The 23,313-nt window shown below is 39.5% G+C and overlaps 2 protein-coding genes and 1 long non-coding RNA gene across 4 annotated transcripts; 1 reads left to right on the top strand and 2 right to left on the bottom strand.

Annotated features, from left to right (window-relative positions):
- Nucleotides 1–18,211: 18,211 nt before the first annotated feature.
- LOC109179805 (berberine bridge enzyme-like 15) lies at nucleotides 18,212–18,769 on the bottom strand. Its single transcript, XM_019329287.1, has one exon. It carries the CDS (start codon nucleotides 18,767–18,769, stop codon nucleotides 18,212–18,214), a length of 558 nt encoding a protein of 185 aa, XP_019184832.1.
- An 89-nt stretch (nucleotides 18,770–18,858) lies between these two features.
- LOC109179847 (berberine bridge enzyme-like 21) lies at nucleotides 18,859–19,480 on the bottom strand. Its single transcript, XM_019329325.1, has one exon. The coding sequence runs from the start codon at nucleotides 19,436–19,438 to the stop codon at nucleotides 18,881–18,883; it is 558 nt and encodes a 185-aa protein (XP_019184870.1). The 5' UTR covers nucleotides 19,439–19,480; the 3' UTR covers nucleotides 18,859–18,880.
- Nucleotides 19,481–19,772: 292 nt separating this feature from the next.
- On the top strand, nucleotides 19,773–22,101 carry LOC109179796. 2 transcript variants are annotated; one of them, XR_002053981.1, is made up of 6 exons: nucleotides 19,773–20,012; nucleotides 20,084–20,191; nucleotides 20,310–20,528; nucleotides 20,775–20,856; nucleotides 20,928–21,482; nucleotides 22,071–22,101. It is a non-coding gene; the product is annotated as an uncharacterized LOC109179796 (long non-coding RNA). The 2 variants fall into 2 exon arrangements; XR_002053980.1 differs by having other exon boundaries at nucleotides 20,775–21,482.
- Nucleotides 22,102–23,313: the final 1,212 nt, after the last annotated feature.

The raw sequence follows: 23,313 nt of genomic DNA, 5'->3' as shown, positions 1-23,313 counted from the left end.
TATTGGCTAGTCTAGTCACCATTATTTTTGCAATGATTTTGTTTGAAAAGTTGCTTAGGCTTATTGGCCTGAAATCATTAAAAGCATAAGGATTGTTTACCTTTAGCACAAGCACAATTACAGTATGGGTAATGGCTCTTGTTAGAGCCTTCCCCTCAAAGAAGCTTTGGATCATTTTCAGCAGATCATCTTTGATTATGTCTCAACATCCTTGATAGAAGCCACCCCCAAAACCATCATGGCCAGCAGCACTACATGTCTTAAAGCTGAATACACTATTTTAACCTCCTCCATGGTGGGACTTGCTACTTAGATTATTGTTTTCCTCCCTTGTAACAGCTTTTTGAATGCATTCAAACACCCTAGAATCTTGCTTAATGTCCTCCTTGGAGTATAAGCCTTTGAAAAAAAAGACACAGCAAGATCAACAATCTAATTCTGGTTGGTCACCCATTGTCCCTCCTCATTTTTGATTTTGTGAATGAGTTATTTCCTTCTCCTTTCTTTAACCAAGCCATGAAAATATTTTGAGTTTTTGTCTCCCTCCTCAGCCCACTGAATATAGGCTTTTTGCTGCCAGTATTTCTCTTCTATAACCAACTATTTTTGCATTTCAGCTTGAGCTTCTTTTAACATTAAACATCAATATTGAGTACTTACTACTTTTGCATAGAGCCGACAAAACGGGCTTAGCCTGCCCCACCCCGTGAAAAGGGCGGGGCGGGCTTTTATATTTTGGGGTTGTTAATACACGTTATATTATATAGTTTTATATTTCTTTATTTATGTGGTTTAGTTTGTGTTGACCTGAGCTCTCTATTAGTTAGGAGAGTCTCACGTTAACTTACCTTTCATCTGATTGTATTCGCGTTCAGTTACAACTAATCAAAGAATTGAATTCTCATTTGGTATCAATTAGGAATCCTAGATCTAGCATGAATGTTTTAGACTTAATTTTTACTGATGTATGGGGCCCCGCTCCAGTAGTTTCTTCTAGTGGTAATCGCTACTTTTTACTGTTTGTAGACGATTACTCCCGGTACTGTTGGTTTTATTCGTTACGGGTAAAATCTGATGTTTATAAAATGTTTTGAATTGTTTCGGGTGTTGGTAGAGCGATAATTCTCGCGCTCTATCAAATGTGTCCAATCGGATTTAGGGGGTGAATTCAGAAAATTACAAATAGTATTCCAAACTTTGGGTATCCAACATCGGTAGTCATGTGCGTACACACATGAACAAAACGGGCGAGTGGAGCGCCGTAATATGCACATCGTCGAAACGGGTCTTGCTCTACTCGCTGAAGGCTCAGTACCACTTGATTACTGGGACTTTGCCTTCGAAACTGCCACATGCCTAATAAACTACCTCCCTACTCCTGTGTTAAACTTTGATAGTCCTCACTCTCGCCTACACAAAGTGTCTCCTCCATACACGTTTCTTCGAATTTTTGGGTGCCTGTGTTATCCCTACCTTAGGCTATATAATCGGCACAAGGTGGAATACCGCTCAGCACCCTGTGTCTTCCGTGGCTACCCCCCGTCGTTTAGGGGATATAGATGCATGGACCGTACAACTGGGAAGGTGTATATCTGTCGCCACGTTCGGTTCGACGAGACGGTGTTCCCTTTTAAAGTTAGATCACCCGTCTCGTCTACACCGCCTGCCTCATTGCCGTGGGCATCCGGGCCCATAGTCCCACGACTTGCCCCGATAGCCCCGACAACCAGCATCATACCGGTGCAAGAGGCTGAGCCCGTGCCCTTAGCATGTGAACCCCCGCCTCAAGCTGTCACGGCACCACCTCGTGCCCGAACAAAAAAGGCGACGTACCGAGCCCCAAGACCGTGGTCATGTGATGCGTCTTCGTCATCAGACGCGGGGCACGGATGAGCAGTTTCAGGCTTTACACATAACAACTGATCCTACTTGCTATTCACAGGCTGTAGGGCATCCATAGTGGCGAGAAGCCATGGACCAGGAGTTCAATGCGCTGCTTCACAACAGCACTTGGCGTTTGGTTGCTCCAGAACCCCACATGAATATTATCGGCTGCAAATGGGTGTTCCGCACCAAACGCACAGCTGATGGGTCGGTTGAGCGCTATAAAGCGCGTCTGGTAGCCAAGGGGTTCAACCAGGTAGCCGGTGAGGATTTTTTTTGACACTTACAGCCCGGTAGTCAAGCCGACCACTGTTCGTATGCTCTTTTCTCTTGCAGTCTCGTCTGACTGGACAATGCGCCAGTTAGACGTCCATAATGCCTTCCTGAATGGGCATTTAGCCGAGACTGTATACATGAAGCAGCCACCTGGGTACGAAGATCCAGCACACCCGGATCACGTGTGCCATCTGCAGCGTTCACTGTACGGTTTGAAGCAGGTCCCACGGGCTTGGTTCAAAAGGCTACATGACTTCTTACTCCTTGCAGGGTTTGTCGCGTCAAAGACAGACGTCTCTTTATTCCATTACGCATCAGGCGCATCCCGGGTGTTCTTGCTGGTCTACGTTGATGACATCATCATGATGGGGAATGATGCACAGTTAATCAACACCTTGTTACAGCGGCTGGCATCTACCTTCAAGATCCGAGACTTGGGCAAACCGGGCTTCTTTTTGGGGATCGAGACCATATCGACAGCTACAGGGATCATTCTCTCTCAACGGCGATACATGACGGACCTCCTGAGCCGTGCCGGGATGCTTGACTGCAAGTCCCTTACCACATCGGCTTCAGTCACTACGTCAGCCGTCCCTACAGCAAGTCCCTATGAGAACCCGACACACTATCGGCGGATCGTCGGGGCGCTGCAGTACTTGACAATCACACGCCCAGATCTGTCCTATGCAGTGAACCGTCTGTGCCAGTTCATGCATTCACCGACCGATGATCATTGGGCCATGGTAAAACGGGTGTTACGCTACATAAAAGGAACTACCGGTTACGGCTTGCGTATCACTCCGTCCACACCGACAACCATACATGCCTTCTCCAACTCCGACTAGGCAGGTTGTCCGATTGACAGGAAGAGCACCAGTGGCTATGCAGTGTTTCTTGGTTCTAATCTGATATCCTGGTTATCCAGAAAGCAACGAACAGTTGCTCGGTCGTCCACAGAAGCTGAGTACAAAGCCCTAGCGGATGTTTCGGCGGAGGTTACTTGGGTTGTGTCTCTGCTCCGTGAGCTCGGTCTTCACTCCTCCGAGCCAGCCACTCTTTGGTGCGACAACCTAGGTGCCACCTACCTGTGTGCCAATCCCGTGTTCCATGCACGGACAAAGCACGTCGAGATCGATTGTCACTTTGTTCGGGATAAGGTGGCCTCCGGCGACTTCGTCGTCAACTTTGTGTCTACGAAGGACCAGCTTGCGGACATCTTGACTAAACCACTGACGGGACCCAGATTCACGCTTCTTCGCGACAAGCTCAATGTTGTCTCGCACCACCCTTGAGCTTGAGGGGGTGTGTTAATACATGTTATATTATATAGTTTTATATTTCTTTATTTATGGGGTTTAGTTTGTGTTGACCTGAGCTCTCTATTAGTTAGGAGAGTCTCACGTTAACTTACCTTTTATCCGATTGTATTCGCGTTCAGTTACAACTAATCAAAGAATTGAATTCTCATTGGGCTCGTATTTTGACGGGCTTTTTAGCCCGTCCCTGCCGAACTTTTGGACAGTGACGGGGCCCGCCAAGCCCCATATATATATATATATATATATATATATATATATATATATATATATATATATAATTTTAGAAAAATTAATATATTGTATAAATGATTTGTTATTTACTTATAGATGAACACATTATGTATTTCATTATTTATTAGTTATTATTGTGTTTAAAAAATTATAAATGCATATTAATATATGTTTAAACTATTCAAATTATTTTAGTATACACTTGTTATATTTTTTATATAATTTTTATTTAAATTTAAATCTTTAAAAGTTTGGCGGGCCCGCCAACGCATGCGAACTATAGACGGGGCAAACGAGCTGACTTTCCTTAGGCCCGTATTTTGACGACTATTTTAGCCCACTTCTACCTTATGGCGGGCTTTGACGGGTCCTGCCAGCCCGTTTCGGCACCTATACTTTTTCGGCAAATTATTTGGACCATGGTCCACACAATGTTATATGGACCATAACAAAATACATTTTTAATATACTGAATGTACATTATTTTTGTATTGAATATACATTATTTTTGTACTGAATTACATTATTTTACAATATACAAAATCAACTTGTGTGGATCATGATTGTACTTTTTCAGTAGGTTGAGAAAGTATATGAATAGATACTACAATGTAATAGAGCCAGTAATATTAAAAAAAAAAAAAAAACTTGTGTGGACCATGATTGTACTTTTTCATATATTATGCATATAAAAATTGCCCAAATTATAACCTTTGTGGCTTTAATTTGTACGCATGCACGTGAGCGCGCGAAAGATTAAAACTCTGGAATCGGAGAAGTACGTACAATACCCTACTATATATAAATAAGTCGTATTCGCTAGCGCTCCCATTTCGTATCATATCCTCCTATCCATCTTCTCTACGAAATTCTTGTCGAAGATAGTAAATACATTATATCGGCGATCGTTGAAGAATGAAGCAATCATCGTACGTGTCGAAGTTAGCGTTGGTGAAGGTTGGCGATGGAAGGTATGTCTGTCTTCCCGCCGGTTATAGTGATCTCCAACTATTGGCGGCGGTCGCACTCTCTGAGCAAAAAACAACGTCGACCAACAACTTCGACGATCAGAAGCCACTACAACCTGCGGCGGCGGTGAACGAGAAAGGAAAGAAGAGGTCGCGGTCCAAGAACGTCCGGAGAAACTGCGGCGGCGGCGAAAGTAGTCCGGATTCTGTGTTAATGTTGTCGTCTAAGAGAACGAAAAGAGAGTGGTCCGGAACTGATAATGAAGACTTGGCGCCGGCGGCGAAGAAGCAGCGGATTAAACAGTGACGACGGGGCTTGTCTTTAATCCACGAAGATTGATTCATCCCCCTGGAATTGAAGTGCTGTTCTTAAAAAATGAAATCAAGAACTACCTGTGGCTTGATCCCAGAAAATAAAGAAAAAAAAAATATCTGGGGTACGTAGGCAGCCTCTCTACGAGGTTCAGCTGTTGTTTGTAAATTTTATTTTTTTTTTTTTATGTAAATTGTTAGCATCAAGAACTTCTCTTAACAAAAAATATAACACTTATTAAAATTGATGAACTAAAACGAGAATGATAGAATTCATCATTTTCATAAGTGTTATTTTTAGTCTAAAAATTTTTAATTTCTCCTATTTCTGTCAAAAACTCAATAGTTTAATTTCATGGATATTGTCTGGTGATCAAGTATTGATGATGATCGTAGAATGCATGGTTACATTGACACACTGCTGGAAATTATGGAATTTCCGACCACCTGAAAGTGATCTTAAATCAAGTCGATAAAGCCTTGTTCTGATCACTTTTGGTATCCGGAAAAACCTTTGTTGTTATTTCCGACCACTTTTTGCTTTCGACTTGATTTAAAATCAATTTCAGGTGGTCGAAAATTCCATAATTTCCAGTAGTGACAGTAGGAGACTGCTTTATTATATATATTCTATGTTTGTATTTGTAGGTCATGTTATTTTGTTTGCTCTGTTTGGCATAATTTATTTAGGAGCTTAAAACTTATTTTAAGCTAGCTACTAAGTTATTAGATCTGTTTAGTAATGTTCCCAAAGCTAGTAGCTTAAAATAAGAGCTTATTTTGAAAGGTTAAGTAACCTTTCAAAAAAAACTAATAACACCCTAATTTTTTTTTCATCTTTAACCTTATTATTTTAAATAAATGACATCATTAACCTATCTCAATTAAAACCTTTTTGGCATTTTCTCTTATCCTATATTTTATTTATTCATTGTGTAGTTTGTTTACAAATTGTATGTCCTCTTGTTTTTATTTTCTTCGCAATGAATGTTTAGTTGCAAATATAAAAAAATCTTATAGCTCCATCAAGTATGTAGTAATATCTATCTTCATCAACAAAATTTAAGTAAAACCTCTATTGTAACGAAGGAGATTCACAACAAGATTGTTACTTCATTATGAGATGCTAGGTCATGATTATACTAATAGTTTTTACTATTGTTGAGGCTCGAACAAATGACCATACCACTTGTTAGGATCAAGCGTTCACAACCAAGACTTATTATATACCACTATCATATTTTCGAGAGACAAGATGTTGGACCCTTCAATTCACCAACCTCCGCCCTAATCCCCTAACTACCAATTGTTGGACTTGATTCTTTACTGTCTCCCACCCAACATATATTAATTTATATAAAAATAAGAAAGAAAAAAAAAAAAGAACTTATCGATCTTAACAAAAATATGACACTTATTAAAATAGAACTAAAATGAGAATGATCGAATTCATTTTCATCCCATTTTCATAAGTGTCTTATTTTTGTCTAGAAAAGTTTAATTTCTCCTATTTAATTCTGTCAAAAACTCAATAGTTTAATTGCATGGATATTGTCTGGTGATCAAGTATTGATGATCACAGAATGCATGCATGCATGGTTGATAAATGGAGACTGCTTTAGTTTTATAGCGTTTGGCCATATTTTTGTAATTGAGATGGTATTTATATATTCTATGTTTGTATTTGTAGGTCATGTTATTTTGTTTATAATATGACAAAAACTCTTAAAAGAGATTATTTTTTATCATAAGTATTACACTAAAAAATTGAACTTGAAATTCAACAACTCAATCAATTTGTATGATGATTAGTATTGAATTTTTCAATTAGACTTAACTTTTTTCATTTATAAGAATTCCTAAAATGGTCACATAGGATAATCACTCATAATATTTATATGCATTTGTACATTGCCACGTTATCGTTGTATACATAATAGTTTTGTTGAGATTAATAAAAACAAGAAAAATAATAATGGCAAAAAAAGGTAAAGAAGACAAGATTTACGTGGTTCAGCAATGTGCCTACATCCACAGGAGTGAAAGTATTCTCTTATTATTTGTGATGGTGATCAAGGTTATGAGATACATTGATTATATTTATGGCATATAATCTCCCTTTCACTCTTATTCCTTATATGAGACAAACTCATATTCCTAATCCTTATATGAGACAAACACAACAAATCTCCACCTTGGCGAATATGCTCTCTAGGAGAAAAAGATAACTCAACAAATCTCCACCTTGGCGAATAAGCCCTTTAGGAGAAAATACTTATCTAACCATCTCCACCTTCGCAAATAAGCCCTTTAGGAGAAAAAACTCATCTCATAGCCTCCCTGGATTAGGACCACTATGTTCATTTAACATATGGAAACACCTAACAAGACCAAACAATGTTTGAACTTGTCACTAGTAACTGCCTTTGTCAACATGTCTGCTGCATTCTCACTTGTATGAATTTTTTGCAACAAAATCTCACCAGAAACAACCAACTCTCTGACCTTATGAAACCTTACATCAATATGTTTGGTTCTGGCATGGTATACTTGATTTTTAGCTAAGAAAATGGCACTTTGATTGTCACAGTGTAATTGAACCCCATCTTGCTCAATACCCAACTCCTTAATCAAACCTGAAAGCCACAAAGCCTCTTTAGCTGCCTCAGTCACAGGCATGTATTCTGCTTCAGTTGTAGACAAAGCTACAATAGACTGAACTGATGATCTCCAGCAAACAGGACCACCCCAAGAGTAAAAACACACCCTGTTGTAGAACGTCTATTATCCATGTCACCAGCATAATCAGAATCCACATATCCTATGAGTACATGCTCATTCTGTTGACTCCCAAATACAATACCATGCTCCATAGTGCCCCTTAAGTACCAGAGAATCCATTTAACTGCCTCCCAATGCTGCTTCCCAGGTTTAGACATGTACTTACTAACTTGGCTAACAGCATGAGTCAAATCAGGTCGAGTACAAACCATTGCATACATTAAACAGCCAATTGCACTAGCATAAAGAACCTTTGCCATATTTTCAATCTCACTAACTGTTTGAGGACACTGACTAGATGAGATTTTAAAATGATTAGCCAAAGGGGTACTAACCGGTTTAGACTTACTCATCCCAAACTTGTCAAGAATTTTCTCTATATAACTATGTTGAGTTAGCCACAACTTTCTTGCACCTTTATCCCTGTGAATTTCCATACCAAGAATTTTCTGTGCAACTCCTAAGTCTTTCATATCAAATTCCTGACCCAACAACACTTTCAATGCAGTAATATCATTCATGCTCTTAGCAGCAATCAACATATCATCCACATACAGTAACAGAAAAATAAAAGAACCATCACCAAGGATTTTAACATAGACACAACAATCATACTCACAACGTGTATAACCAATTTGAATCATGTAAGCATCGAACCACTTGTACCACTGCCGTGGAGCCTGTTTCAGCCCATACAAAGACCTCTTGAGTCGACAAACCAGATGCTCACCTCCGGGTTTAACAAACCCTTCAGGTTGCTTCATGTAAATTTGCTCATCTAGATCACCATGTAGAAAAGCAGTTTTCACATCCATTTGTTCCAAATGCAAATCCCAAATGGCTACCAAAGCAAGTACTTATCTGATAGAAGTATGTCTAACAACAGGAGAGAAAACCTCATCATAATCTATCCCCTTCTGTTGAGAAAACCCCTTCGCAACTAACCTAGCCTTAAACCTTTCCCCTTCTTTTTCTGATACTGGTGGCTTCTTCCTATAGACCCACTTGCACCCTATAGCCTTCTTTCCTTGAGGAAGTTGAGCTAACTCCCAAGTATGATTATGATGTAAAGACTCCATCTCCTCAATCATACCTGCCATCCATTTATCTTTCTCCTGGCTAGAAATAGCATCTTGAAAGGTAACTAGATCATTATTAGAAACAAGAAGTGCAAAAGAAACCATATCCTCAAACCCATACCTACTAGGTGGTTTGACATTGGTGCGTCTCGGCCTATCTTTAGCCAAACTGTAATCTTGTAAATTTTCTGAACTCGAACCTGCTGCAGATGTAGGATCTGCAACTTCTTGAGTCTCAATCGTAAGTGGATTAACTACTTTCTCACTCAAAGGTACACGATCCATATCCACTTCTACTGTGCTAAAACCATCAACTAGTGTATCTTCTTTCTTTGGCTGGAACATGAAATTCTCATCAAACACTGCATCTCTGCTAATCACCACCTTTTTGGTTGCAGGATCCCAAAACTTATATCCTTTTACACCTTTCTTGTAACCCAAAAAGATGCACTTCTTCGACTTGGGATCTAACTTTGATCTCTCATCACCTGGAATAAGAACATAGCTAGGACAACCAAAAACTCGTAAGTGGTCAAAACTTACAGGATTACCTAACCAAACCTCCTCAGGAACCTTGCCACCAAGTGATGTCCGTGGTGATCTATTGATCAAGTAACATGCCATGTTCACTGCTTCAGTCCAAAAACACTTAGAGAGCCCAGCATTCAATCTGAGACACCTTGCTCTCTCAGCAATGGTTCTATTCAGCCGCTCAGCAACACCATTCTGTTGTGGTGTCTTACGCACTGTATAGTGCCTTTGAATTCCATGTTCTGTACAGAATTTCTGAAATTCTTTCTCAGTATATTCTGTCCCGTTGTCAGACCTCATGTACTTGATTTTTCTTCCAGTCTGGTTCTCAACCTCAGCTTTCCACAACTTAAATTTCTCAAACACTTCAGATTTATGTTTCAAGAAATACACCCAGACTTTCCTAGAAAAATCGTCAATAAATGTAACATAATATCGAGAGCCACCCATTGAAGGTTCCCTGGTAGGTCCCCAAACATCAGAATGCACATAATCCAGAATCCCTTTAGTTTTATGCTGCCCAGTAGAAAAACTGACTCTAGTCTGTTTCCCAAGGACACAGAACTCACAGAAATCTACCTTACAACATTTAACTCCTTTTAACATCTTCCTTTTGTGCAAATCAGACAAACCACGTTCACCAAGGTGACCCAAACGTAAATGCCACAACCTAGTAGTATCATCACTAGACTCAACAGAATGTGCTCCACCTATAACAGTACTACCCAACAACCTATAAATGTTCCCTGTGGTCCTTTTCCCTTTCATCACAGTTAAAGCACCCTTACTGATTTTAATGGTTTCCTTATCACTCTCAGACTTATGAATAAAACCATTAGCATGCAAACTGCCAAGAGAAATCAGGTTCTTAGTTAATCCCGGTATATGTCTGACATCATGCAAAGTTCTGACAATACCATCATACATCTGGATGTTAACATCACCAATACCTATGATATTATGACATCTATCATCACCCAGAAAAATAGAACCGAAAGTACCTGACTTATAGGTAGTGAACCACTCCCTGTTAGGTGTAATATGATAAGAGCATCCTGAGTCTAGAATCCATGCATCTGACAACTTACTCGATGAAACTGCTAAAACATCACCTTCACTATAATCTGAGTCATCATCATGCACCACGTTCGCCGCCTCTTGTTGTTTTTTAACCTTTGGATAATCTCTCTTTATGTGTCCAATCTCATAACACTTGTAGCACCGGATTTTCCTGCTATTTCTGGACTTAGACCTAGAGTTTCTTCTCCCAAAATTACCCTTTTCTTGCTTCCTTCCACGATCCTGACCCTCTTTAGCATACAAACTTTCACCAACAGACGATCCATCTCCTACACTCTGCATGCGCTTATTATGAGCCTGCAGGGCCGCAGAGATCTCGCTGTATTTAATCGTGCTTTTCCCGTATGTTAGAGTAGTCACCAGATGTTCAAAGGAAAAAGGTAATGAACATAGCAAGATCATCGCCTTGTCTTCATCTTCAATCTTGACATCAAGCCTGGCCAGATCTGAGATTATCTGGTTGAAGACATTAATATGATGCACCAAGTCTGAACCCTCTTGCATCTTAAGCCCATAAAGTCTTTGCTTTAGATATAGTTTGTTCGTTAGAGATTTTTCCATGAACTGAGTTTCCAACTTATCCCAAATATCTTTTGGGGCTTCCAGGGCCATATCGTGATACACAATTCCATCGTCTAGGCATAACCGAATGGTTCCTGCCGCACGCTCCTTCAAATCTTCCCAATCATCCTCCTCCAGATTAGCTGGCTTTTCCGCCTTCAAAGTTTTCAGAAGACCCTGTTGTGCCAACAAATCCTTTACCCTAGATTGCCATAACCCAAAATTCCCTATACCATCAAATTTTGATACCTCGAATTTTGTACTTGAACTGGTCATCTCAACAGTGCTCTGATACCAATTTGTTGATATTAATAAGAACAAGAAAAATAATAATGGCAAAAAAAGGTAAAGAAGACAAGATTTACGTGGTTCGGCAATGTGCCTACATCCACAGGAGTGAAAGTATTCTCTTATTATTTGTGATGGTGATCAAGGTGATGAGATACATTGATTATATTTATAGGCATATAATCTCCCTTTCACTCCTATTCCTTATATGAGACAAACTCATATTCCTAATCCTTATATGAGACAAACACAACAAGTTTTTTTTTTTTTTTTTTTTTGAACGGTAAATGCTGTTATAATTATTCAACCAAAGCCGAAACAAACACAGGAGGAACATCTTCCCACAGCATAGAGTTTACCTGAGATAAGGCCGCCTGAGCTAACGAATGAGCTAAAACATTTGACGTACGGGGAATGTAAATAATATAACAAGAATGTAAAAGACTCATCAAGTCCCGACATGCTGAAATAGCTACACCATCATAAGAGTGAAACTCCGCCGCTGAAGTAGAAAGGGCGTGACATAGGTTCAAACAACTCGTCCGAAGTACAACCTCCATAACCCCACGTTCCCGTAGCCAAGATAGGGCTTCCTTGCACGCATAAGCCTCCGCCATAAAAGGTCTGTGACATGTTGGTAGTGGCCCATTCTTTGCCGTAACAAACTCGCCACCTACATGCTGAAGAACAAGGCCATATGCGCCACTCCCACTTGCCACAACAAAAGTAGCGTCGAAGAAGCAAAGCAGCTGCCCTGCGGACTGCCCAGCTGCCTCAGTTGGTGCGGACGCCTCCTGCTGCCGAGATTGTGTACCCGCAACCGCACGCCACACTTCCAGCGATGCCACAGCCATCGCATGCACACGCCGGGGCAGACCCACCTTATGATCCCATACCGCAGAATTACGTTGCAACCAAATATGGTACATGATAGCCACCATAGTAGTAAAGTGATTCTCATCAACACTCCGTAGCAACGACTCAAGCCATACACCAAAACCATCTCCCATCGTACATTGCACCATTAAGCCCGAAATATTCCACAAACATTTAGAATAATCACATTGAACCAAGGAATGCAAAATATTTTCAGGATGTAGACCACACAAAGGACATGCTAAAGGTACATCTACCCTCCTATTATATAAGTTCGTGGTGGTAGGGAGCACTTCCCTCACCGCTCTTCACAAGAAAGTTTTCCACTTTGGGGGTGCCTTTAGGTTCCATATTCTGTTCCAGGATGAGAAGCCATTCGGGGGTATAGTTATGGTGCCCATTAAATCATAGTAAGTGCCCCGACTGTGTAAATCCCCTTAGGGTCCCCATGCCAATACCACAAATCATCATAGGCAGGGCTTATTGGTATTTTAGTAATACGCTCAACTTCACCTGGCAAAAAAAGCTCATTTAGTAAAGGGACATCCCATGTTGAGGATGTTGGGTCTATTAACCCAGAAACTCTTACCTCACCCAAGTGGTGCGACTTATTGGATAAAATCCTTGGAGTAGAATCCCCATCAACCACGGATCACCCCAAGCTAAAGTAGATTCACCATTTCCAATTCTACGCCTTATATTGCGACAAATCAGGGCCTGAGTGACCATAATACTCCTCCAACAAAAACTTGGAGTATTCCCAACTGTGGCACACAAAAAATTAGAATTTGGGTAATACCTGGCCTTATAAACTCTGGCAACCAGAGATTGGGGATTAGTGAGGAACCTCCACCCCTGCATGCCCAACATTGCCACATTAAGTCCTTGAAACCCAACCCTCCAAACTTCTTCGGCTTACACAACTTGTCCCAAGCCAGCCAATGAATCCCACCTCCATCCTTCTCATTGCGTCACCAAAACCTGTTCATAACATGCTCAAGATTCGTACACAACGACTCAGGCAGTAGGAACACACTCATAGTAAATGTAGGCATGGCCTGTGCCACAGATTTCAGTAAAATTTCCTTCCCGGCACGTGACAGAAATTTGTTATTCCAGCTTCCAATCCTCTGTCTGACCTTATCCTTCACATACGCAAAGACTGCACGTTTATTTCTTCCTACAAAAGCCGGCAAGCCTAGATACTTTCAAAAATTCACTGCTTGCTGCACCCCAAACACCGCAGCTACTGAATTCCTTTCCACAAGCTGAGTGTTCCTACTAAAACAAATATTAGATTTATGATAGTTAATGGTCTGACCGGAAAGTTCCTCATAAGATATAAGGCACCTCTTGACCGCCCTTGCCTCCTGAATATTAGCTTTGAAGAACAGGAGGCTATCATCTGCGAAAAAAAGGTGTGAGAGCGCAGGTGCCCCCCTTGCCACCCTCAATCCGTTAACAACACCCCTATCTTGGCCCTGCTGCAATAACAACGACAACCCCTCTGCATAAATAATGAACAAATATGGGGACAAGGGATCCCCTGGCGGAGCCCACGTGAGGGGGTTATCTGACCCCAGGCACACCATTAATCATAATATTATAAGAAACAGTTGTAACACACTCCATAATCAAGTTGACCCACCTATCCTGAAAACCTAAGGCTATTTTCATTTTCCTCAGGAATGAACATTCCATTCTATCATAAGCCTTAGCCATATCCAATTTCAGGGCCCCCACCCAACTCTGCCCAACTGCTTCCTGTTCAAAAAATGTCCCACTTCAGCAACCACCAAAATATTGTCTGTTATTAGTCTGCCTGTGACGATAAAATCACTCTGCGATACAGAAATAATATCACCCAACAAAGGCTTTATACGATTAGCAATAACCTTGGCAATTATCTTATACACAAAATTACTTAAAGCAATCGGGCGCAAGTCAGTTACCATCTCAGGGGACTGTTTCTTAGGGATTAACACTACGTTTGAATCATTGAGACCAGCTGGCAAAGACCCCGAATTTAAACATTCCAGAACAAAATCAGTGACATCCGCCCCAACAATATCCCAAAACTGCTAATAAAAACCTGGGTTCATTCCATCGGGCCCCGGGGCCTTATCCCGAAACATAGCAAATAAAGCATCCCTTACTTCCCCCGGATCATAGGGCCGATCCAACCATTCGTTATGAGACTGGGTAACCCGAGAGGGGATAGAGGTAAAGAAATCCGCCCCATCACTCACAACCGGATTAGCAGTGAATATATCATTAAAATAACTCATCACAACATGTTTCATAGCATCACCATCTACCCACCTACCCAAATCATCTTTCAGGTGTAAAATAGTATTCTTACGTTTACGGGCAAAAGCATACCTGTGGAAGAAGCGTGTATTTGCATCCGCCCCCCGGAGCCAGTGCTGCTTGGCTCTCTACTTCCAAAAAACATCCTCTTGCTTCTCAAGCCTTACTATCTCAGTTGCGAGACGGTGAAACTCAGCTAAACCCTGTGGATTCATGCGCCCCGACAATTCATCTGCTGCTTCTTGAGACCAGCGATTCGTTCCCCAAACTTATGGAAACGATCACCACCCCATCGTTGGAGCTTCATACCACACCTCTGCAAGCGGACCTGCAAATCCTCTACACCACGACCCCACGCATCCTCCACCACCTCCCTAAACCCCACATCCAACAACCAGGCCATCTCAAAACGGAAGCTCCGATGACCAACCCGACTCCCCATACCTGGCCGAACATCCAGAAATAGGGCCGAATGGTCCGACCTCCTCGTCAGTATATTATAGACCCTTGCCCCCTCTACCACAACACGCCAATCCTCATTTGCCACAACCCTGTCCAGCTTCTCCTCAACCCAAGCCTCCGTTCCTCTCCCCTTCTCCCAAGTAAACTGGTAGCCAATCATTGGGATCTACATCAAACTACAATCCTCCCAGGCTTCCCCAAAACCCCTCAACAGAGGTTCTGGGTGTCTGTGCCGACCCCGTTTCTCATACTGAAACAGCAAATCGTTGAAATCCCTCAAGACCACCCAAGGCAACATAGAGCGAGGCCTTAAGTCCCTTAGCAGATTCCACGACGCCTCCCTATCACCACGATCCGTGTTGTATACATACTAGTTTTCTTTATTCAAAGAGTACATATTTGATGGGATGAAATTAAAACGAGTGCCTCAATCTCAAATTCCTATGATCCAGTACGATTTCTAGATGAATATAACTCCTAAGAAATTGAATTTTATGTTGTAAAACCAGATGTATCCTCGCTTAATCAGATATAGAGATATACAGTAAAGAAAGAAATAAGACAAAAAATATAAAGAGAATCATCAATAATCTTTTATTATTCATTCTTCAGTCTAATATATACATGATATACAAAGTTACAGTATAATTATAACTCGAGGCATTATCATAATATAATTCCTCTAGTAATATCCACATATATTTATTTACATCTCAAACCCCCCCCCCCCCCCCCCCCCCCGCCCTCTTAGCTTGGAGATTACTATATCATACATATGCCTCCTTTAAAAAAAAAAAAAAAAAAAAAAAAAAAACTAATAGGAAAAAACCTAGTTGAGAAAAAGAGTACATGATGTATGTGTCTGTAGGCCGCCTTTCTACCATGTTCAATTGTTGTTTGTAAAAAATAAAAAAAAAAAATTATGCATATTATTAAGATAATGTACAGTTTTTACTCTAATTAGAACTCGAACCAGTGACCTAGCTCTCGAACCTGTGACCAAGCTAGCTCTGATATCACTTGCCAGAATCTCATAGCAATGGCACAACTTTATTTTTCTTATATATACCACCACTACATTTTCGAGAGATAAGGTGTTGGACTTGTCCCTTCACCGACCACCGCCCAACAATTCTCCTAATCACCAATTGAAAGGCAATTACTAATTTACTATGAAGATTGATTCCATTGTTTGATAGTACCGATAATAAATTTAAGAATGAATCACAAGGATAAAATTAAATAGTCATGTCATTTCAATTAATGTTCTCAAGTTCCATGAAAAATAAAACATCACCAGCTCCCCTTGGAAAACTTTTTTCTCATATAACTAAGGAAAACGTTTTCTTGTGTAAAAAGTTTTCCATGAACCAAATAGAAGAAAATTTAATTTTACTTAAATTTAAGGAAAACTTTTTCAAGAAGCCAAGAACCTAAGGTTGAAGAATGAAGATGAATGAAAATAGCGATGAAGATGAACGAAAATAACGATGAAGATGAATGAAAATGGCAGTCTCACAATCTTGCACAACCCCAAAACGACATAGTTTTAGGACTGTACAATTTTTTGTTGTGGGGGGCATGCAGGAATATGCCCCCACTATCGTCATGCCAGATCCGCCCCTAGATATATCTATAAATTGTGCATGTATTTTTTGTTCTTATGAAATTATACATCATGTTAAAATTATTGCATTTGAAATTTTTCATGCCAAAAATGCCCTTATATAGATTAAATATTATGTTAGTTAAGTTATTAATACTAAATGTATTTACCTAATTATCCAATGGATAAACCTCATGTAATAGTATGCAAATCATATAGGAGGAAATGTAAACTGCACCTAGGAATACTTTGTGCAATGAGCTCGACTATGAGAGAATCAAAATCGTGACTTTTTTTATACTAGAATCTATCATACTCCACTTATTTAGTCACTTGTTTCGAGACATATAGTCATAATTATTTTAACATTAAACATCAATATTTGGTATGTATGATACGACAGTTGGCAAATGTGACTATGAGAATAGGAAGAAGTGGTCATGCATGATCTTGAATCTCGCAAGTTAAAATGCATGAAAAAGCCACCAGCGCGATTTGAGGATTATGTGATGCATTGAATTGTTATTTTCATTATTATTCGCTTTTCTTGCTATGCTAATGTACATTTACGTGCGTTCCTAAAAATTAGCATTTCCATTACCAGATTATAGTATTTAATCTGTATGGAGATATGATCTCAGAAAAATGAACAACATATTCCTTCTCAAGTCTTCCTTTCTCTACTCTATCCTATCTTTAATTCTTGGTGTTCACCCATGCTCAAAAAGGGCCTCTTGATTCAACTTTCGGGTTGTATCACTAGTGCTTTCATTGAGAGACACCCTTACTCACAAAAGCAATCAAAACAAAACCAACAGATTCCAAATTCAAAAATCACAGCTTCAACATGTCAGACAAAGCAGATCACTACAAAAAAATGCGAAAATAACGACGAATTTAGCGACGGACGATTTCCGTTGCTAATTTACCGACAGATTTTAATTTTTTTGTTAAATGAGCATTTAGCGACAGATTTACGATGAATATTGCGACGAACTATTTCCTTCGTTAAATACGTAGCTAGTTTTAGCGGTAAATTTTGGCGCAAAAAATTAAAGACAAATTTGCGACGAATTTACGACGGATTTTTCATGGGTTTATTCCAAAATTTTAATTGCTACAAATTAGTGACGGATATAAAAATCTGTCTCTATGTAGCAACGGATTTTCAAATCTGTAGTTATTTAGCGACGGATGAATTTTCAAATCCGTAGAAAATCCGTCGCTACATTTGTAAAGGTGGATTTTTTAAAACATTTTAACGACCGAGTTTAAATTCCGTCACTAAACTTACAAAGCGATTTTTAACAATTTAACGACGGATTCACATATCCGTCGCTAAATATGCAAGGTGATTATTATTATTTTTTCATTTTAACGATGGATTCATTGATCCGTCTCTAGTTTTTTAACTTTAACTCTAAAGTTAGAGTTAATTCCAGCAATGGTCCTCCGACTATGTTAATTTTCCACAATTGGTCCCCGACTTTTAATTTGTACAATTTAAACACTTGACTTTCGAATCTTTCCAACGTTGGTCCTTCCGTCAGTTGAGAGTTAAGTGGACGTTAGTTTAAGGGGTAAAGTAGTCAATTCACTTGTTTAGAGTATAATTCATTGTCTTTCTCCCTTTCCTTTATTCATTCTCTACCGGAAAACTGCTGCGGGGCATCCCTGTAATTCACATCCGCATCTCCAACTCACATCCGCTTCTCTTGGAGATTTGGAGACGAAGGGAGTGTAGTGAAACGGCCTTCTTATCCAGCTCATGTGGCTTTCATAGGCCTCCATCTTTGCTTCGCTCCAACTCATAACGTACTGGATTTTGTACAGATTTACAGCCCTGTGCGAGAATGGAATCGCCGACTCTGATATCTCCTCCATTCTTCCACCGTACGGGCTCATGAGGAGCAAGCCCGAGCTGTTCTCTCGCAGAAAGTCCCAAACCCCTTCCAGGCTTTCCATGGGGATTGGGTTCTTCACGTAGTCGGATTTTCCTTTGAAGTAATTTGGTTTCCCGTTGTTGACGATAGTGCCCGTGAGAGCTTTAGGGTTTGTGCCTTTCGGGAAGCCGCCGATGGTTAGGACAGCTTCTATCCAGCTCATATCTCCGAGGTCTTGTCTTGTGGCTCCTAATTCTGGGAAACTTTGTTGCAGAATTTGAAGAAGGGTGTCGGTTGGTCCGAGGTACAGGGAGGTTAACATGACTTGTACGGTGTTTTGGGGTGTTTGTCCGAGTGCGATTATTCTTATGAAGAGTTCTAGGGGTAGCTTTGGGGCGATGAACTGCTATTTGTGTATGAGGTTGGTGGCGTTTTAGTCCGGAGTTTTGACGATATTGAAAGTCGTTGCGGTTTCGGGAACATCGATCAACCAATTATACTTTCCATGAAAGAACCACCCTGAATGTATTCCCTCCCCCTTCTCGGATCGCCAGAACAAATCCTCCCCCATGGATTTCCTGTCCAAAACCTTCCCCTTTGCATCAATCAAATGCGCATCCACGACGTGATCTGCCGCGAGCCCGTGTTTTCTGAGCATCATCCCATAACCGCCGTCGCTAAAGTGCTCTCCAACACCAATGGAGTGGCACACGCTCGCCGCAAACCCAATAACTTTACTCTTCTCTGATATCCTATAGTACAGCTCCCCAATCGTCGGGCCGCATCCGACCCACGCCGTCTTTTCCGCATAATCAACGGTGACGTTATTGAAATTGATCAGATCAAGAACCAAGAACGGGTTTTGAATTTTCTGATCAACCTGCTTGGTGTACGAGAACCCTTCGTAGTCATGGCCACCGTTGCGGAGTGTCCGAGGAATTGAATCAAGTACTGTAAGTGAAGTGTAAGACGAATAAGAAGGCTGTTTCATTACTACACTCCCTTCGTCTCCAAGTCTCCAAGAGAAGCGTATGTGAATTACAGGGATGCCTCATCGCAGTTTTCATCGCCGTTGCCTCTTCGATGACATATAATTTTCCAGTGGGAGAATGAATGCAAGGAAAGGGAAAAAGACCGTGAATTATACTCTAAGTAGGTAAATTACTACTTTACCCCACAAACTAACATTCATTTAACTTTCAACTAATGGAAGGACCAATATTGGAAACATTTCAAAAGTCAAGTGTCTAAATTGTCCAAATTAAAAGTCAAGGACCAAACGTGGAAAATCAACATAGTCGGAGGACTATTGCTAGAATGGACTATTGCTAGAATTAACTCTTTAAAATTAATTTCCAAATCCTTGCTCACTCTCCCGTCTCAGCCACTCCCTACTCTGACCATCGCTTCTCCCTGTTCTATACCACCACCACCATCGCAACCCCGCCCCACCGACCGCCGACCGATGACACTCCCGAGGCGCCGACACAGTGACACAACGACCGCCACCACCGCCAAATCATGTTCGTCTTCTCGCTCCCTTAATCACTTTTTAGTTTCCGAAGGTACAAATCTATCTCTTAGCTAAGTTATACACCTTCAGGTCTTGCACAGTATTAATGTGTCTCTCTTTTAGGGCTTTTAATTTTGATAAAATGGCAGAACAAATAACTCATAAACCACGGTTTCCACAATCTGCTCGAAGAGTCCCTCCCCCCTGCGACACGGTTTCCTCTACTCCCAGGTACTGTGCACCATCATTATTCATATGCTCGATGAACAAGTTACGGATAAATTGCTATTAAATTTTTTGTTTTAAAATTGTTTGATTTTGTGTTGTGTTGTTCCGCTTGTATTTGTAGGGATAGTGGAGACAAGTGTAAATCCTTGATTAAGATGCTTCAGAGGAATCTCCACTTCTCCACTTGTAGGATGCTGTTAGCGAGTTTGTTTATGTACTCAATTTATCACCGTTCAAGGTATTTGTCAGGTTCGCACCTTTTGGCAAAGAGCATCCTGCATCTGACAATGTGACAGAAGTGTGCCATAATTTTTTAAAGTCAAAGAAACAGATCAAAATGGTATGAGCCTCTAACCACTAGCAGTATTCTATCAACTAACTAGTTAATGAATGGTTTCTTTAGGAACCTTTTTGATCTTCTATGTTCTTTGGCTATCTTTCAGCGCGTTAGTTTCGTACTCAATTTTCTTACATGAGTTATCGAAATTCTTAATTCTCATGAATCCTTCAACATTAGTTTATTCAATTTCTTACATGATTTATCGAGTTCTTGATTCTCAAGATGTATGTCTTTTTGATTTTGCAGAGTCAAAGAAGTAAAAAAACAAGGGTAGATACTAAAGTGAGTGATATCATATGAACTTGCCCTATGGCGGTAACAAAATGAGGTCCTGTTCTTCGCAGTTTTTAAAACTTCTATTTGTCTTCACTCCTTTATATGGCACACTTGTTTTTGCAGTGCTGATGAAGAAGATGAAGTAATATTGAATGTGGATTAACATTATGCTCAAGCTAAAGTTCTTAGCTTTATTTTGAATATTGGAGATTGTGTGTATGTAAAGTTGTCATTATTTTATTCTTATGTATTTTAATATTGTTATTCCCCACCCCCACCCAAAAACAAATCTTGGTTTTTTACAACACATTAGCCTTTTGTTTTGTTTTCTGGTGCTTTAATGAATGACAGTTTACTTAAACTGCAATAGTCACTTAAAGTTTTTCAAATTTTAAAAGTTTCTTTTTCATGGAAGAAGGTGAAGATGATGCTAATTCTCTGGCAGATTCTGATGATTCGGATGCAGAATATGAAATTCTACACCTGGTAGATATCTGTTTTGGAGATCCTAATGATACTGGAAAGCCTGGCATACATTTTCAGGAATACATTTTATTTATATAATTTGTTTGTGAGAGATCATTGGATAGTTGAAAATATAATCTGCATTTGAAATCCTTATGGAAAAGAAACACAAAGAGACCTTGAAGATACATGGGAGCCAATTGATGGGCTGAAGTATGTACTAGCTAGCTGTCCATTACTTTCTAAGTATTCCATTTTGTTATGTTCCTGATTTTTCCTAAAGTTTGAAATTTGAAACCACTCCATATTCAAACTAAATTCCTTGCTTCTCTTGCATCTAATGTTAAAGAACAATTCTGACTATGCTAAATCTAATAGTTCAAACAACTTGCTAAGTAATTTTGAAAATGGTAAGCATGTGGTATTGATAAAAAAGTTAAGTCTCTAAAGAAACCCAATAGCATATAAGTGGTATTGCTAATTGAAGTTGAGTAATAATAAGCATTCTCTATCCTACTTGGCTACTTTATCCTTCCATTTTAAAGGTGAACAATAAAGTTCACCCAGTAGCCAATTAGGTTGACTATGCATTATGATAGGGAATGTTGAGCTGTGAACAAATAAATTGTCTATACAATATGATGCTTCATGGTTGTAATTGATGAGAATACTAAGATGGATGTTTGGTAATGAGTAAACATCATATGAAAAATGACTTGATTTGAAGTGAGGCACAAACTCCTTTAACGACTGCTTGAGAGAAAAAAAATCAATTAAGGTTGTTTGGAAATGCTTTTGCAGTTCTATATGTGCACTGGTTAGAAGTTGGAAGAATCGTCAAGGATGGTTTACCATCTCAGTGTTCACAGATATCATGCTTTGGTGATTGGAATCAACTGTGGCATACTGTAGTAATTGGTAATGCTGATTTGAGATATGGAAGGATGATGGAAAGAAGTTTGGAAGAAGAAGAGTTTTCTCAGATTTACAAAAGGCCTTGGAAGCGTGTGGTTTATTTAAGCAAAAATCAGCATTCAGATCAAAACGGTAGTGTACATTCTAGTAGTAAGTACAGGCTAATTGGGGGGTCTCTTCTATTATTATTGTGAAGAATATACTGTATAGTTTATTGTGAAAAATATATTGTATAGTTTATTGTGTTGGGTTTTGCAAAATTTGTATAGGATTTTAAATTAAAAAAAAATAGGGGGTCTTTGGTACCGTTTCTAATAATGTAATACTTTACAATGCTATATTTTTATTATTGTTATTGAAATTGAATTTCTTAATATAATATATTTTGCAATTATATTATTGAAGTATTATATTATAGGTTTAATATAGGGATGTGATATTAATTAATTGCTAGATTATTTAAAAAAAGAACTATAAAAATTTAGGAGTTAATACCCAAAATCGTCCTCGACTATAGTGGTTTTTCTCAATTTCGTCCTAAACGACTTTGGTGACCTAATATCGTCCCAGACTTTTGAGTTTCGCTCAATTTCGTCCTCCATTTGTTATTCTGTCAAACTGGTGTTAAATAAAGGGACAATTCAGTAATGTCAATATTGATCTCTCTTTACTTTCAACTTGTGAAGTGCGAAATTCCTCTTTCTTGTACGAATTACACCCAGAATTACTCCCGGACCTGCAAATCAAATTTATATTCGCAGTTTTAGGAGTAATTTTGGGAGTAATTCGTAAAAAAAAAAAAAGGATTTCGTAGTTCACATGTCTATGAGTAAAGAGATGCCAATATTAAAATTACTTAATTGTCTATTTATTTAACACCAAATGGACAGAATAACAAATGATGGACTAAATTGAGCAAAAGCACAAAAGTCTGGGACTAAATTGCGCGTAACACAAAAGTCTGGGACGATATTAGGTCACCAAAGTCGTTTAGGACGAAATTGAGAAAAACCACTATAGTCGAGGATGATTTTGGGTATTAACTTTAGCGACTGGACAAAAATCGTAGTAAATTTGTAGCTAAATATTTAAGCTATAGTTAAATGGTACCTACAGAAACAAAATAGCG

Source organism: Ipomoea nil, unplaced genomic scaffold (assembly GCF_001879475.1).
Source record: "Ipomoea nil cultivar Tokyo-kokei standard unplaced genomic scaffold, Asagao_1.1 scaffold0980, whole genome shotgun sequence".
Taxonomy (NCBI): Eukaryota; Viridiplantae; Streptophyta; class Magnoliopsida; order Solanales; family Convolvulaceae; genus Ipomoea; species Ipomoea nil.
The sequence above is the reverse complement of the archived record's forward strand: the minus strand, read 5'-3'. Positions and strand labels throughout refer to the sequence as shown.